At 48.7% G+C, this 18064-nt stretch overlaps 1 protein-coding gene across 5 annotated transcripts in view; it reads right to left on the reverse strand.

Annotated features, from left to right (window-relative positions):
• Positions 1-18064, reverse strand: part of FARP1 (FERM, ARH/RhoGEF and pleckstrin domain protein 1) — a 268577-nt gene that overhangs the window by 18501 nt on the left and 232012 nt on the right. For all 5 annotated transcript variants that reach the window (XM_035003155.1, XM_035003149.1, XM_035003150.1 and 2 more), the window contains exon 17: positions 1181-1262. In XM_035003155.1, coding sequence (XP_034859046.1) covers positions 1181-1262 — 82 coding nt within the window. The remainder of the gene's footprint in view (positions 1-1180; positions 1263-18064) is intronic.

An 18064-nucleotide genomic window follows, 5' to 3' on the forward strand; every position in this document is an offset into this window, starting at 1 on the left:
CGAGTCATCCAGCAGACAGCAAACTGAGAGCCAGAAGGAGTAATGTGGTAGGAGTTTAAGAAGGAGAGGAAGCAGGAGTTGGGCACTTGAGGAGACAGATGGCTCGTATGGAGGTCCCAGCCTGGATGAAAGGCGGATCTTTATTTGTGTGATTTCGAAGTGCCTTTGTGCACCTGGGCAGATGTTTCCAGGGGGAAGGTCACAGCATGGACCGGAGATCACAATCTGGGTATGTGACTTTCAGGCAGGGATTGCAGCCCCTGGCCTAGCTGCCTCGGTCATGGTCACAAGTGGAGGGTCAGCTCCCCCGCTGAGTCCCTGCAAATGCAGGTAAATACACGGGTTTGTGTGTTGGGGGTGGGGGGCAGGAAGGACACTGCAAGCTGCAGGTCACTCTAAGCATTTTGGACAAAAGTGCTAATCTGGACTTCTACATCTCTAGAACCTTCTGCTGCCCTCTCTTCATACTTCATAAAAATTCTTTAAAACCAACTATAATCATTACAAGAAAAAGCAACCCAAACAAATTCTTAAAAAGGCCGCCAGTGGCTGTCTGAGCCTCTCCACCTATTTTTATTTTGCTTGCACAGAGCTCCATGCTATAAATGCTCATGGCATCCACACACCAACTCATGCTGCCAGCAGCCGATGAAGCCGACTCAACACAAAAATGCCAACTCACCAGACTGAGGAGAGAGAACGGCTATGAGCACAAACCAAGTATGTTCCAGGAGGTCTCAGGTGTGAGGTGAACAAAGAGGAGGCTGGAGGCCCACACATGTCAGCTCTCCATGGGCGAGCAGTAAAAAGGACAACTCTGGGGACTGTCCCCAAGGGGGCAGGGAATGGGCTGGCAGGTCTCCAACTGCCGTCCCTGGAGGACACAGTGGAGGCCAAGCCTCCTTGAAGGCAGTAAGTGCAGGCGAGAGCCCTCCCTTGGCAGGATCGTACAGCGGGTCCTTGAATAACGTCGGGGTTCAGAGCACGGACTCCTCCACACAGTTAAGAATAGGCATTTGACTTTTAACTCCCCCCAAGCGCAACTATTAATAATAGCCTCCGCAGATCGTCCTATCAGGTCCTGGGTGCCTATGGACAGCGGTTATAGCCCAGGCCTCTGACAGCCCCGAGATTATTGTCCCTAGGGAACGTGTTCCACCCAAATCCCAAAGCAGCTCACCTTCATGCCCTGAATGTTCTTCAGCAGGACATCTCCGATTCTTTGGTAATCTCCTCTGACGTGGGCATTTGAGCGGCCTTCCCTGAGAACAGAGGCAAAGGGGGTGAGAACGAAAACATCAGCAGTGGAAACGTTCCCAGAAACGGTCCCAGCCCCAGAGCACTCAACAGCAACCTTCATGTCTTCCTTTCCAATCCCCCGTTATTTCTACCTCTCCTTCTGGTGCTAATATTCAGTGACACCCAGAGAAGGGAGAGGTAGAAATAACGGGGGATTGGAAAGGAAGACGTGAAGGTTGCTGGGAAAGTCAGGGCAGATAGAAACAGAAGGGCTGGCTTCTCGCCCAGCCCCTGGCTTCCTGCAATAGACAGTGAACGACTTGATTCATTCCACTGGTTCTAACTAAGCATATGCTGTATAGACGACATCACAGGGGAGACAGAGCACCCAGACCCGCTGGGTAGTGAGAGCTTCTCTGGAATGAAGGGAGGGAGAGCATCCATTACGCTCCCAGCCTGGGTCATCAGCGGCTTCTGGATGCTTTCTTTAACCCATTCCTCTCTCCTCCACCCCAACACAGGTTCCTCAATCCTTCTGCTTCCTCTTAGCTACCAAAACAAATGTGGTTGGCACATTGCCTTAATTACTACTCACTTCTCTTCCAATGAAATAGGGATTCTCTCCCCACCACACCCTGAAGTGCTTCAGTGAAGGAATTCCATCAACCTCATCACTACTAAACCACTCTGCCCTGTGTAACCTCTCTGGGCGAGAGCGCCCCACGCTTCTGGTGCCCCTTCCCTTCAGGCTCCCAGATTTCCCTTGAGGTCAGTCCTCACTGTTACCTCCTCCTGTTCAGGCCACTCCTAAGAGGTGTGTGTTCTTCGGGAATACACGGGTGCTTCTATTCTCTCTTCACTTGCTACTTCTTCCTGTGTAACCCCTTGATTCAGGATGCCGATCTGTACCCAGAAGTTGCTTATAGCTACTGACCCAGGGGCTGTCTTTCTCATACTGTCCAGAGGGTTCTGCATGAACGACCCTGCAAGTATCTCAAGCTCAAAAGGTTCCAGAGTTAATTATCTTACTGCCCAAACCCAATCCTCTTCCTGTATTAATCCCCTTGGTGATAACAGTCGTTCTGCCCTATGCTCAAACGCCAAGGTAGGAACTCAGGTATCCTCGTCGGTCTCTCATATCCCCACCCACTGGATGGTCCCTGGGGAATGTTTAAGCAACGGACTCAGCCCCAGGCTCTGCTTTGGAGACAGTCCTCAGTCCACAGCTAATCACTGCCTCATATTCTGCTCCATCAACTGCAAGGTTGAGGCATCTTTGGATTTTTAGCAAATGGTTATTAATCCAGTCTCTATTAGAGAAGTTGGTCATTTGGCCATTCTGTTGATCCTAACGTGGGCCCGCTTTTAGCTCAAGTTTACTGGCTGCTCTTCTCCTCATACACTTGGAGCAGAAGGGAGCTCCGGCCTGAAATGGAGGCTTTCTCCTTTCTAGAACCACCTGCCCCCTGTGCCTTCGCCATCACATGAAGCCCTTGTAGGAGCTGGAAAGCTCTCCTTCCCTTACCCCACTGCCCCCCAACACCTGAACAAAAAGGAAGACCCAGCTACTGAGCCACAATGTCTGATTTTGACTAAATGCCACACATTAATAAAAGGAGGCAAGACATAACTGAAACCTGATTTGTGGGTATGCAGATATTACTTGTAACTTATGTAAGTGACCCCAAAACTTTCAAATAGGCATGCCATTTGACAATGCAGCTAATAAGGAAGGTCTTTACTTAGTTCGAAGGACATAATTTAGATACTTTAGCAAGAGTCCTCTGGATTAGGTGGGCAAGGGGAGAAATTGGGGGGGGGTCCTGTGGCTTCATTAATATTCATAACAAGCAATTTCCTCCTCCTCACAGATACCACCCTAGCCCAGGGGAAAATCAAGTGCTGGAAAGCAGACCCTGGGGGAGGGGCAGAGCCCCACGGGGAAGTAAAACATCACTGACTTCACTTCCTTCCTTCTGCCAACCGTTTTAAAAGAAAATGTACTCACATTACAGCCCCAAAGTCAAGGGGACATTTTCCTGCATGGGCTTGCTAGCAGAGCCCTGTTTCTGTCTTTGGCATCTTTACTTTTGTTTTAGAAATAGCTCTAGGTTCCTTTCATCACTGCCCTGTGCCTCTCGGGCGGGGGGGGGGGGGGGGGGGGCGGCGGTGATGTGGATAAATTCAAATGGGGCCAGCTCTAGGTGGTGTGGGGAAAGCAGGCTGGGGCCCAGGAAGTCAACACAACCATTCATGCAGCCCTGCCCACCCTCCATACCCTCCCCTCTACAGCACGTCGCCCGTCCCAGCCCCATGGTGGTTCCAGAACGTGAAGTCAGCCCATGGGAACAGGACAGAACCCCAAATTCCTGCCACCGCCTATAGAAACACTGGCTGTTTTTACTTCCTGCACCCCAATCTGCAAGTTCAAAGCATCTACTTTATCATGAAGAACTAAAAGGTCATGTCATTATTAAGAACATGAAAAAAGTAATTATAACTCTTCCAGAACATCCTCCGGATGTTAACCTCACAAGAAAAGGGGCCTTGTTTAGAAGACAGGGCCACGTATTTGTTGTCTGCGTAATTACCGCGCTGCAACAAAGCTGAAAATTCTTTTGACAATTTCACTTTGGAAATTCATGTACTCGGATGCCTCCAGGATGCTCAATTCTGACCCGTGCACCACCCCGTGCACCACGATTCACATACGCCCTGGAGCAACATGTTAGCTCAGCATAGGGCTGAACACGCACACCATGAATTCTCCAAGTCTTCCAGGCCCTCTGTAAACACTTCACTCACCACTGCGGGAGCGGGTCACTAACTCGGCAGCAGGCAGAGCGAGAAGAGGAAGAAAAAAAGGACAAGTTCCCTGGCGGGGCGGGGAGGGCAACAGTGAGGCTGACTATGAGGGGCAGAGGGAGCCCCTGCACCTTTGACTCTGGCCCCCAGGAAATACACAACGCTGGCAGCAGGAGCAGGTGGGCAAGGCTGACGGGAGAAAACACCGCTCTGGCCCCCCTTCACACCCCCAATCCCAGGGTCAACCTAAAATCTACGTGGAGCCCTAAAGCCACGTACAGCACATCCACAACCTCATCAGTGATACAGTCCCCCACTGGCAGTGTTTTCTGGGGAGCGGGACATTAGGCCTGGCTTCGGTCAAGTCTCGCAGGAGATTCTTTACCACAAATGCAGGTAGTGACCGACCCCACTGGGCTTTTCAAGTAGCCTATATTAATCCAAGCATATTCATGAAGCACCCAGCCCTCCCCTTCTCACAACAAATGAAGCATCATCTCAGACTGAAGCACAAAGCTCACGCAGCTCAGAGCCGGAGTGTGGCCCCGCCACCGGGCTCTGGGTCTGGACGCTCCCTCACCCCGGGAGATGGACTGAACCTTGTGAGCCATTTTTAGGCCACATTTGCAAATTGAACATCATATCCTTGGCTCTTACTAGTCCCTGTGGGTTCTATGATTTTAAAATGAAAAAAGTCTGTAATCACATGTATTTGTCTATCTATATATAAGTAGAAGGATAGCATATAAATAAGTAAATGAATAAAGATACATCTTCCATTAATGTGTGGGTGAGGGAGGGTGGCTGGGTTCAAAATTAAACAATTTAGCCAGAGTAATAGATTGTATTTACATTCTATATCTAATACTTTGTTATATATAACATATAATACATATAACATCTATAAATATATTAGCCACATGTAATCTATGTAGATTTCACTATTCTTTGATGGATTTTAATATCCCTTGAGATCCCTGAAGAGGAAAATCAAAAGAATTTGAATTTTAATTCGCATCCCCAGTTGTGGGAAAGAAGTTTGTGCAAGAGGTGTCCTCACTGGGCTTGGGGCCCTTGGGTTTCCCTTTGGTGGCTACAGGTAAGGGATCCAGCCTCTGGGCCAGTGCCATCAGAAGGCAGACACCCTGTGCTCTGGCAGGTGTCATGCCCATCAATTCTAATACTGGGATACTCAAAGCCCTGACTTTCCTTCTGAGGTTTAACGCCAGGTCCCACTTAACAAGAGGAGCAAAAGTTAACAACCCCACTCACAGACAGGCTTGACAGCACCCAGAGGAGACCTGAAGTGGTTCCCTGGGTTCAGTCCTGTTAATGAGCCACATATGAAAATGCAAGAGGACAGAAAAAGCATCTTAGACTCATCAGCGACCTGGGGAGGGCTCTCTCTCAAGTGTCTTCCAGCAGAAACCCATCTGCGGTTCAGGTAATTGGAAAAATTGTTTTCATTTTCCTAGGAAAGCAGCTTGCTCTCTATAGCCAGGAACAAGGCAGATAATCCAAGGAAAACTAGCTCCCACATATGACCGAGAACGTGTCATTTTACTCATGTGCTAAAAGGAGACAATCACCACTGTCCCTGGAACCCCAGGTAAGACAGTGGAAAGCCAGCTGGGACAGAATATAATGAAATCACAGTGTCCTTGTCGTGTCTTTCTTGGCTTTGAAACAAATGTAAAAATTTAAACTTTAAATAAAATTTATATAAGTAAGTGTACAAGCGATCCCCCTGCACAGTGTACCGGTAAACCCCATACACAACTTTTTTTCTATTGTTTATACTAATTTTTCTCATTTTTCTTCCACTGTTTATGCTTCCAAGAGGTTTTCTAGGTAGACCACATTGCCTTGTCCCCAGTGAGTTTCACTGCTGTTTACTTTGAGAGCAATGCTTTTAAACCCTTTTTGCCTCGTCTTATTCTTTAAACCAATGAAAAATCTTCGAATAAAAGCTCTTACACACAACAAGTAGCCCAATGTGGGCAAAGTGGGGAGTGCAGGGCTCAGAGAAGCACCCTGAGTCTTGATTTTTGACAGCTAACCTCAGAGATTCTGAATTCCAGGAAAGTGGATGCAAAGGACCTAATGTGCTGGGACATTCAGTCATGTTGGGAACAGAAGATGGCATTCTTCCATCATCTACTCCTGGGCTCCTTCTCCTTTAAGGCCTCGAGAACTAACAACTGTGCTGTCCAGGATGGTATCCACACGTAGCTGTTTAAATCTTACCTCTGCTTACCATGGAATCAGCCACACTAGCCCTATTTTAAATGCTCCATTGCCACACGTGGCTAGGGGCTGTTACTGAGCAATGCGGACACAGCATATTTCCATCATGGACTCCAGAGAAAGCAAGAAGTGGGGTGTGGTCCTCCCTAGCTTTATCCCGACCAACCTGCAGAGCCTGGTGTTCCATAGGGAGGGGAAGACAAGCCTATTCCACCAGGATTGTTTTGATGGTCCAATGAGACAATTTAAAGGAAAATGTTTGGAAAGATGTTGCAGAAATGCAAGATGCTTTACTGTACAAACACTGCCAGTCGTAAAGCTATCATGATATTTAACAGCTCTAGAATACGGACAGTGATTTCTGTTCTGAGAAAAGGGTCAGCTGCCTATTGATCTCGTGGCTTGGCCTGAGTAGAAAACAGAGCAGGAGCTCTTCAGGTTCCCCCAGATGCCCCTTTCCCCCTTTCAGATCTTATCAGGCTGCTTGCTGGTCTGGCTGCCTCCTCAACACAGAGCAGAACAAAGGATGAAACCAGAATGAAGACTGGGGATTGCGCCACGTTTTGTTCACTGAGCACGGAGAAGAGTGACTGATCTATGGTAGGGATGCAGTAAATATTTGTTGAATCCACGAAAGCTGATCCTGGCCAAGACTGCTGACAGAGGGATTCACATGCACACAGCTCAAGGCTCTGGGGTCAGATGGCCTCTGCCACCAAAGCCCCAGATGTGTGTGTCACTGGGAAGGAAAAGGTGCGTCACATCCTTGCCCCATCCACACATGGGTGTGCCTGCGTGCGTGTGGCCAGGAATGGCCTGAGCAGGTAGCAGGCAGTGGCTGTTTCAGATCACGGGTAGGGCTGGGGTTTCCTTGGCCAGAAGCTGTTCTCATGTTACAAGTGAACAGCAGTCAACCTGCTTCTTTGGAGTTCTTTTTCTCTACATGTTAGGCCTCGGGCTTTTGGTGCTAAAGGCATAGTGACAGTCCGACCAGCTGGTTTCAAAAACCACTTGTGCCCTTAACTAGCTGTGTGACATCTGCCAAGTAACTCACCCTCTCTGGGCCTCATTTCTTCAACTCTCACCAACAAAACCAGCAAGCAGCTTCTCTATTTTTTTTTAATCAAAGGGATAAAATAAAAGTGCCCCTTAACAGTAACACACAGAAAGAGCCTTGTCTCAGACTGTAATGGTCTTAACATCTCCACTGACCTAAGCCAGAGCCAAGCAGCTACCACCAGACAATGCCCTCTGCTCCTGGGTCCCACAGCTGTGCACCCACCTCGTGCCTGATTCAGCCAAAGGCAAAAAAAAATACCACAGCTCAGGAATTCCCAGACACCACGGGGAGCCAAGAAAACAGACACAAAATATGGGTCCTCAGAAGTTCCTAGCACATCACATACGTGTTAAAAAGTGAGCAAGCAAATACAAAAGCTCCCCTAAGACCCAAAGAGGAAAGCCAGTAGTTAATAGTTTAAACCCGCTGAAGAGAAGAATGCCCAACAGCCGCGTGCTTTGAGAAAAGTTAGTGCGTGGAGGGAGGTCTACTTCTCTTCCTCCTCGTGTTCCCTCAGCAAAAGGTCAACACGTGTGGTTTGAATCTCAGGCCCTGGAGAAATTCCAGAGAGAGCGCGCAGAAGGCATGTCAGCAAGTCAAACGGGAAGGTTAAGAGACAGTTAAGCAAGACCGGGAGGGCAGGACTCGAAAGCCACGCTGCCTGGGTTCAAGGGCAGCATTAATTCTGCAACTTGGCCAGGCTATTCGTCCTGCAGACTGAGGCTCAGTCCCCTCATCCCAACCTGCCTCTTCCATCGTGCGGCTGAAACAAGGTGGGTAAGGGCCTGGAAGCGGCCAGAGAGGCTCCGAGGACACGTGGCAAGGCTAACTTCTACAGGGTCACCTCTGATATCACTGTCCCCATAGTGGCCATTATTTTTTTAAAGATTTATTTTTAATTTTAGAGAGAGAGAGACAGTGAGAAATGGAACACAAGCAGGGGGAGCGGGAGAGGGAGAAGCAGGCTTCCCGCTGAGCAGGGAGCCCGATGCGGGGCTCGATCCCAGGACCCTGGGACCATGACCTGAACTGAAGGCAGACGCTTAACGACTGAGCCACCCAGGCACCCCTGCAGTGACCATTTCACCATCAGCAAGTATCTTGGTAGATTCGAGACCTAAAGGTGATACTTCTGCAGACAAAGCCACCACGGGGCCAGTGTTGACCAGATGCCACATACCTTCTACCACTTTTGAGAGGACACACATCACGAGGGGGAAAGGGGTATAGAGCAGAAGGGCCTCTCAGGGAGCAGAGCTGACCTCCCGAAGCCGGGAGCAGAAGAAAGGATGCAAGAGTTGGGGACACACGTGCTGGATGGGGCTCTGCCGGGTTCCTGCTGTGTGGCCCAGGGCACACCACACACTCCTTTCCCGTCTGAAGAACGAGGAATCCACGACAGATGCACTCCGAGCCCCTTTCCAGGTGTAAAGCCTTGTGTTCAACAACACAGCTGCAAAGGCACAGGCTGAGGGTTGGATCAGACCCAAGTTCACGTTGTGCCTCTGGCCCTTACGGGCTGTATGCGAGGGCTCTCACCTCTCGCCTCATTTTCCCAATCATACAATGGGAGTAACACCTACACCTGGGTGTTTTTCAACAAGGACACGATTTTTTGGTAAAGGGCCAGACAGTAAATATCTTACGCTTTGTGGCCCAGTCTGTGTCAGTAGTATTTAACTGGGAGAAGCGGCCATAGACAATGGGTAAAAGAATGGGCATAGCTGTGTTCCAATAAAACTTTATTAACAAGAACAGGTGGCAGAACAGATCTGGCCATGGGTCATAGTTTGCCAGCCTGTTTTTTTGAAGATCAAATGGGAAAAGCTGGGTGGGCATTTAAATTTTTATCAGTTTGCACTTGTACATGCTCATTAATGGTAGTTTATTATTAATAGTAATGCCACGAACTTTGCATGTGAATAAGCGTTTATAAAAGCACTGTCCTTCCTCACTTGCCAGGCCCCCCTCTACTTTATAAAAGATCAATCCTTACCCTGGACAAAATGAAGACATTTTCATGCATTCATTTTGCAGGTATTTTGAGCAATTCTTGTGTCCCAGACCCTGTGTTTGTTGTAGTAACAAGTACTTATTTCTTTTTTTTTTTTATTCTTATGTTAATCCCCATACATTACATCATTAGTTCTAGAACAAGTACTTATTTCTTACTCATTTTTCAGCCCAATATTGTCCAACAGATCTTTTTGTGTGATGAAATTTTAAAAAAAGATTTAAAGAGAGAGCGCATGTGTCCGTGTGTGAGAGCAGCGGGAGGGTCAGAGGAGAGGGAGAGAATCTCAGACCACGCTGAGCATGGAGCCCGACACGGGGTTTGAGCCCATGAATCTGAGCTCATGACCTGAGCCAAAATCAAGAATAAGATGCTTAACCAACTGAGCCACCCAGGTGCCCCTAAAATATGTTTTAAAGATTTTACTTGAGACAGAGAGCACAAGTAGGAGGAGGGGTGGGGGGGGAGAGAGACAGAGAGAATCTCTCAAGCAGACTGTGCTAAGCATGGGGCTGGGGCCCACCATCCTGAGGTCATTACCTGAACCAAAACCAAGAGTCGGATGTTCAACCAACTGAGCCACTCAGCTGCCCCTAAAATGTGTTTTATATCTTCTATGCAATACAGTAGCCACATGTGGCTAATGAACCCTTGAAATGTGGCCAGTATTATTGAGAAAATGAACTTTTAATTTAATGTAGATTTTAAATTTAGAACGCTATAAGTGGCTAGTAGCTGCCATATTGGACAATTTATCCTTTTCCCACATTGTCTTCCATTTTAAACCATTTCAAGTCTTTGAGGAAGAGGAGGCACAAAAGGATTTGAAACTGCAATAAAGGGTGTCTGGGTGGCTCAGGGTTAAGCATCTGTCTTCGGCTTGGGTCATGATCCCAGGGCCCTGGGATCGAGCCCCGCATCAGGCTCCCAGCTCTGCAGGGAGTCTGCTTCTTCCTCTGCCCCTCCTCCCACTCATTCTCTCAATCTGTCTCTCTCTCTCGCTCAAATAAATAAAATCTTAAAAAAAAACCCACAATGAAAATGAGCCTTACCAAGCTGTGAAGCAGTAAACAGGCAAGCAGTCATTCACTCGACCAGGCCATCATCATTCCCGAGTTCCAGTCTAGACTACGTGGCACAGGAATGATTGTCCGTGTGCCAAGGCACGTGCGTAAGGAACTGAGATGCCAGGTGGAGAGTGGTCAGATATAAGAAGGCTAGTAACAGTCCTGGAAACTCAGAGATGGAGGACGGTGAGGATCCAGGCTTCTGAACTGGGCTGTTTCACAGGTAGAGAAATCAATGCAGCTAACTGATTTTGCTGGAATAAAGCCTGTCTCAAGATTCCTGACACACAGGGTTGTAACCCGGACTTCGTGCTCACAACCAGATTCATCCCTGCTGGAACCCTGGGAGCACTGAAAGCCCGCGAGGCACAGGGATACATCACATGAGAATGTTCCACAAGAAAAGGCACTGCAGCTAATTTTACTCTAAAAGAAGGAAAATGGTTTTCATTGTCCCTAGTAAACGTCCCATGGTAAGACAGAGACCTCCACACGGGACCACGTCTGGAAAGGATTAGGCCATCATGAACAAAGTTTGTGGGACGGTAATTATTATTCCATGAAATAATTACAGGCTCATCTGCAGTCAACCTTTACAAGTATTTTGATGTTGGGAAACAATCTAGAAATTGGATCCTTTCCTTATGACCATGTGGGGCACAGCCTACAGAGGTCTACTCTGGCGGAGGGTGTGGGGGGTGGACACCAAAGCTTGGCATCCTATAAATTGCACGGCCGAAGCCAGCCTGCGCTTTCTGTGGGCAGCGACCAGTAGCCCCGGGCAGCCTCTCAACAGTATGGTGCTGAGGGTCTGACCAGTTCTTAGTGGTGCAGGGATGAGGGGTGGAGGGGCCGACTCTCACAGGGGAGAGGAGGTAGATGGGAGGGGTTGTGTATGTGTGCACATATGGACGGAACGTGGCGTGTGCTCAGGCCCGGTTCGAACACCTGCATCCACCACCAGAGGAGAGGATACTGGGAGAAAGTTCTCTGGCTCCAGGGAGAGCTACCTTTCTGAGGAGTGGAGGAAGGCAGGGAGCCCCCAGGAGCCTGTAAAGGACGGTGTCCCCTGCCCGCCTGCTTATAGGGAACTCAGGTGTGCGGTGAGCTCAGGAACACAGGCTGTCCAATCTCTGGGCTCCTTTCTAGCATTTCCCAACACGGTCCCAAATTCACACACAGGCCGGGGAAGCAGCGGGCTTTAACATGGCAGCTCTCCACCTCGGGACAAAAGCATGGCGTCCGGCTGGCTGGCACGATCGCCCACCTCACCCCTTCTGGGACACTTACGAAAGCTAAGAAGTCTGTTCTCGCTTCCCAGGAGTTGAGGATCAAGCCCCCCTGACCTCACAGAGCAGTGGGGGCAATACAGGGAAACAATGATGGGAGATCGAAGAGCCTCCAGGAATGAGGAAGGTGGTGGAAAGGCAGCTGGAAAGGCGGACTGCACCCCACCGTCTGCTGCATTCTCAATCAATCTGGAGGCGCTCAGCATTTGGCTCAAGTCCGATTTCAGCTTTAAAGGGGCCTCCCCGTTTCTGCTTAACCCACCGCAGCCGGCTGCGGATGCTCGGGGTGGGAATCGGGGTGGGGGGCCAGATGGAAGGCAATCCAAGCGGCACCCACGCCTGCCTCGTCCACCTCACCTGCCCCTCACTGCCCGAGGTTCAAGCGGGCTAATTCAGGTACGCGCCAGGGCAGCCCAGAGTGATGACACAGGCAGGGTCCCCGTCCCTCGTGTGCAAAGGAACATTTGCCGTTTCAACGCCTCTAGTCCTATCCTGCACTGGACAACTTCGGATTTTCTTTTTTCTTTTTCTTTTTCTCAGTTTCCCACCTTCACCATTTTCCAAGTGTACCACCAGCTCGGTGGCACGAAGGGCATCCCCCGCAACCGCCCGGCACAAGCGCCGTCCATCCCACATTTCATCTTACTCCACGGGAACTCCAGTTCTACGGCTAACCGCTGGCTCTGTTGCCCTAACCCCGGACCTCGGGAACCATCTTATCTTGTGTCTCTCCAAATCCGATTCCTCCAGGTATGCCCTAAGCGGAATCACAGAGTATCTGTCCTGGCTCTTGGTTCACTGAGCCGGTCTTTACGGTTCGCTGGTGTTGGAGCTGGTGTCAGAACGTCCTTCCTTTTTAAGGATGATATTCCATCATACGATGGACCACATTCTGTTTATCCATGCACGTGTCAGTGGGCATGGGGCCGCTTCCAAAGCTTTTGGCCACTTTGAGTAAAGATGCTGTGAGCGTGGGTGTAGAAGGATGTGTCTGGGTCCTTTCTCTCGATTCTTTCAAATACCTACCTGGGAGTGGACCTGTTGGGCATGTGGTAATTGTGTATTTAATTTTTTGAGGAATTCCAAGGGTTTTCTTTTAATGATGCCCGGCTTCAAAGAGCTGGTAGGATGTTTTATTCCTTTTTGTTTTATGACTGTTCACTGTGAAGCTACTATGAAGGTGTTCCACTCTGCGGGGGATGCTGCTATAAATCATTCTCTGACCCTCACGCGGTCACCCCCACTCCATTTCTGCCACTGGAGTGTCCTTGCCAGACAACACCGCTCCACATGTGAAATTCCTGATCACAGTCTGCAGGAGTGTCCCACCCCTGACAGAGGAGCTTCCTTTCTGCTCTAGATGGACACCCTCCTCGTCTCTCGACTCCCTAGGGTCCAAGCCTGCTCCTACCCCTTACCTCAGACCGCTCTGCTTGCCTAGCCACTCTCCAGACGTGCTCTCCTCTGGGACCCTCCACCCCTGCTTGCCCATTTTTTCCCCAAATCTCTGGTAGCTTCTTCATTTTCCTTTGCTCGCTCTCGCTCAGCCATAAGCTACACGTTTATGGAACACTGCCAAAAAGGTGTATTCGGTACGATTCTATTCCTGGGTCTCCTCTGTCTCACCGTTCTTCCTTACAGGATGGGATTTTTCCTGTGGATAATTTCCAGATCCACACCTGCACCTGATTTCTTTCCCAAGCCTGAGACCTGTGTTTCCAACTGCCTGTAGGATTTCAATACTGACCCCTCAAAACTGATGTGCCCCAAACTCATCTTCCTTCCATTACACTCGCTTCTTCCTTTCTTCTTACCATTTCTTAAATTCATGAGCATCCTCCCGGGTAGCCAGGATCAAAGCTCTGGGGGCCTCCCCGTTCCCTTCACCTTTGTCCCATGAGCCCTACTCGTCTGCTCCATGACATCTCGACCTCCAGTCTCTCCACCCCTCCTAGACTTTCTAGCTAGACTTCTGCATCCCTTCCAAGGAAATCTACTGCAAGTTTCTTCTAATACATGCAGCTGATCCTTCTTGAGCACCGCATGCACCCAGAGCCTATCCCAAGTGCCTCTCTGCAGGACTCTCCCCCTGGCCCCAGCTCCCTGTGAGCTGAGTTTGTGCAGAGCAGGTCTTCATCCATCTCTGGGGAGTGAGTTGACCAGTGTGTGCTCTGACTGCCAGGCATTTCGGGGCTGGAATTTGGGACTGTGCTCTGAAAGCCAAAGGCTGTAAGTGGCTTTCTCTGAATGCCTTTGAACAGCTGAGTAGAACATCCTGGCTTTCAAAAAGAAAAGCATTCTTCATGTTTTTACAGGTCACCAAACCTGTTTCCTTGTTTCCAAAGAAACAGGGTAGCATGGGCTTTGGCCAGGATAGAACAGTCCATCCTCCTCTTGGGGGTGTTTCCTCAGGAGAACGCAGCATTTGGATACGGACAGGTGTGCTTACTGAGCAGGGGTTCAGCCTCGCCGTGCAGGAAAATGTCCTGGTAATTTTTCTGCCCTAAGGCCTCCCACTGCTGATGGAAGCATAGGACAACTTTACATAGAACTGCAAAGGAAAAGCCTGGTGGCTATGTCAACGAAGTACCAAATTTGGGGGGAATTTTAGGTGCACAGTAAACTTTAGATTTTTTTTCCATTAATAACAGTCATTTAAGATAGTATCACCCAGGGGGCGCCTGGGTGGCTCTGTTGTTAAGCGTCTGCCTTCGGCTCAGGTCGTGATCACGGGGTCCTGGGATCGAGCCCCACATCAGGCTCCCTGCTCAGAGGGGAGTCTGCTTCTCCCTCTCCCTCTGCCCCTCCCTCTACTTGTGCGTGCTCTCTGTTAAAGAAATAAAGTCTTTAAAAAAATAGTGTCACTGCACAAAGTCTGGAGTTTAGTTGATGGTAACTTAGCCATGTGAGTTTCTTAGTTCAGACAGACAGAAGAAGCTGGCATTAAGGGAAAGGCAGGCGTGAAAGGGCATGCAGAAACTCTATTGTCGTGGCAACTTTTCTCTAAATCTAAAATTATTTCAAAATAAAGTTAATATAAAAAATGATCAGCTCCCCAACCCCCCTTTCTGTGGATGGTGCAGAACACCAAGCCCTTCACTAATACGGTCTCATTTAGTCCGTGTGACAGCCCTATGAGGTAGAGACTGCATTGCACATGTGACAGATGAGGCATGAAGCTCTGCAAGGGCCCCAGGCAGCTGGAGAGAGACGTTAGCTGGTGGTGGTGCCGTGAGTGTGGACCCAGTGAGGACACAGCCATCCCAGTCTGCAGCAGCCAGCCCGGGTTTCCCGTATCACAGACTGAATACGCACATGCATTCATACACAGATACACCTACATCTCTGTGGCCTGTCGGTCAGGAACTCAGTGTGAACTCCTTTTCTTAATAAACCTCTCTGTTCCATTCTTCTGCTTAAACATATTCACTCCCGGGCCACCTCTGCTGTGCAGGCATCAGGGCCCAGAGGTCCTTCGAAGCAGAACTGGCCAGGGATGCCCTGGGGCTCCCGTGGGCTATGGCCCACCACGCATCCATGGGAGGGCCTGGCCCTCCTTCTCCAGGCCTGCCTCCCCCACCCGCCGAGACTGCAAGCCCCCAGTGGGCAAAGCCTCCCACTCAGACACTAGGCTCGCTCACTCACTCACCCATCTGTGCGAGCATGCATGCATGCATTCACAAGAGTTATAACCAAAATACACATCAAAGAATCAGAGAATCCTAGGGTTGTAAGAGGAACTCCCTATCAGTTGCTCCAGAAGAGGTATTCATCACAGTCATCTCAAGAAATACGTCAGAAATACACGTTTCTGGGACTCCTTCCAACGTTCTGATTCAGGGGGGCTGCATGGGGACGGGCAATCTGTATTTTTTCAAGCCCCTCACCCCCACCCCCAGGTGACCCTGAGGCACTGCCGGATTTGGGGTTCCGCCCAGTAGATAAATACCTTCTAAAAACAGTCAACCTCTGCTCAAGAAACCCCAAGGTGGAGGAGCATACTACCTCATAAGGCAGTCTCTCACGGCTAAATGTTAGTGTTAGGAAAGCCTTCTCTATATTTAGACACGACGTGCCTCTTTGGAAATGTATCGTTTAAATTTTGTGCTCTGGTACAGTGAAGAAGACGCTCACTCCCTTTCCCACATGACCAGCCGAAAGAGAGCCAACATATATTCTAAAATCTTCTCTCTTCTAGGACAAATGCCCATATATCCAACACCTTTTTTTTTTTTTTAAATGAAATGCATTCTCTTATTAACCTATTTCAAATGTGAAACTCAGAGCTGGGCCCAGTGTTCTGAAGGAGCCCTGAGCCTTGAAGGTTTCGTTTGTCATGCTCTGGTCTCTTTCGTACTTAGGACAGTCAGGACAAGGGTCGCCAACCTTGGCTACACATTGGAATCACCTGGGAAGCTTTAGGAACCACTGATGCTTATGTCCTACCTCTCAGAGATTCCAATATAACTGGTCTGGGGTTCTGGCTGGTTATGAAGATTTTTTAAAGGTTCCAGATAATTGGAAGGAGCAGCCAGTGTTGAGAGCTAGAGAAAGATGCCGGGTCTTCTCCGTGTTACTCTGTTGGCTCATACTTACACTCATTCACCCAGCCTTTTTGCCTTGAACCCCCGCCAAGCAGGTCTTCCTCGTCATGCACTTGAGGAAATGATTAGCTGACCTTAACAGCAGACTTTTCCACTTATTCCTGATAAACGTCATCAATCTGGTTTGGGTCCACTGTTGCAAGGAAATGTCATGTCCTTGAGCGGCATACCGACTATCTGTTCTCGCTCTAGCTTTGAGTCTTTTGCATGTAAAACATGAATAAAATTACAGATCTTTGAAAGAAACTCTACTGAAAATCCTCTGGGAAATAAATGATAGCAGCTGCTTTTTAGGCAACTGGATATTCTTTCACAGTTAAGGGCCAGATGCTAAAAATTTATGGTCACAGATAAATCCAAGAGCATGGCATTTATTCCTGAGTTCTCTGTGATGGCAGGAGCTAGCTGAAGCCACCATGCTGGGCTGCCAGGGTCCTGCTGGGGACATTTCCTATGTGTGACCTCCCCAACATTACTGAGGTCAACTGCCATTATTTAGGTGGACACCAGCTCAAGAAGCTCTGAGCCTATGGGAAGACTTAAGACTGTGTTAACACACGTCTCACTGGCCACAAAACAAACTGTGAATTGATTTCTCCAGAGCTCTAACTTCTTTGACTCCACTATGAAAGCATCATCGAGCTTTGCAGGAATGATGAGGCAACATAATATGGCGGAACGCAACCGAAAGCTTCCAAGTAAACTTTGAGAGGTAAAATAAGAAGTTAGATCCTGTAGAATCTTTTTCTCATTTTAAAAAGTGGCATTTCTCTTACATTCATACCACCAACCTAGAGTAAGACTCTCAAGTGGGGTTTCCAATCTTTCCCCACTTTCAATGAGGCTCTTGCTCAGTCCTGGCTGTGCTCCCCTCCCCGGGGCCACCTTGGTCAAGCATCCCACCTCCTCCTACTGAGGGGCGAGAACTGCATGTGAATTATCCTCAAGCACACACACAGCTGGACACCCAAGCACATTCCCTTCACGACACAGGAGAGCAGCCCTGTGAACCTGTTCAGCTGACACTTGAATCCCATGGTCTGGGATCGCCTGGGCCGAGACCACATCATCCACGGCTCCCTCAGGCCCCCAGTCGCTAAATGCCCTGAGACTACTTTAAAGCAAATTCTTCCCTATAGTGAGGATACAATATACAACAGCGTCCACCTCTGCCAAAGACACAGAAGCCTCTTGCTATTTTCTCCTGGAATTTTTAAATGCATGCTTAGTAGACAGTCAACTCCCCAAGTGTCTACATAGAACGGTCTTTAAAAAAACAAAAACCCTAAGAGTTTTCTGAAAGGTTCTATTTTAGGGCAGGGTATATTGGATTTTGTACCCTACAACACACAAAGTGTTTCCTGACTTTCTGCACCATCTTCTTCTTCCTCCCAGATTAATGTTTTATTTGGTATTAAATGGACAATATTACTTTGAACCAATCTATTCATGGACATTTAGATCATTTGCGATCTTTTAATTCTAATATGGCTATCTCTGTCATGTCATTTCACATTATAAATGCATCCTTAAGATCAATTCCTCGAAGTGGGATTCAAGGTGCAAGTGCGTGGTATATCGGGCCCTACGTTTTTCTAAGCACTTCTTCAACACTGTGTAATATAAATCTGAGAACTATGGGAGACATACAGATACTTCACAAAGGATTATAAAGCAAGCATCAGTGAACTACCACCAACCTCCCTGAAAGTCCCTCCATGTGCCTCTATTCCTTAAAG

The sequence above is a fragment of the Mirounga leonina genome, unplaced genomic scaffold, assembly GCF_011800145.1.
Source record: "Mirounga leonina isolate KUSES-001 unplaced genomic scaffold, KU_Mleo_1.0 Mir_127, whole genome shotgun sequence".
Lineage (NCBI taxonomy): Eukaryota > Metazoa > Chordata > Mammalia > Carnivora > Phocidae > Mirounga > Mirounga leonina.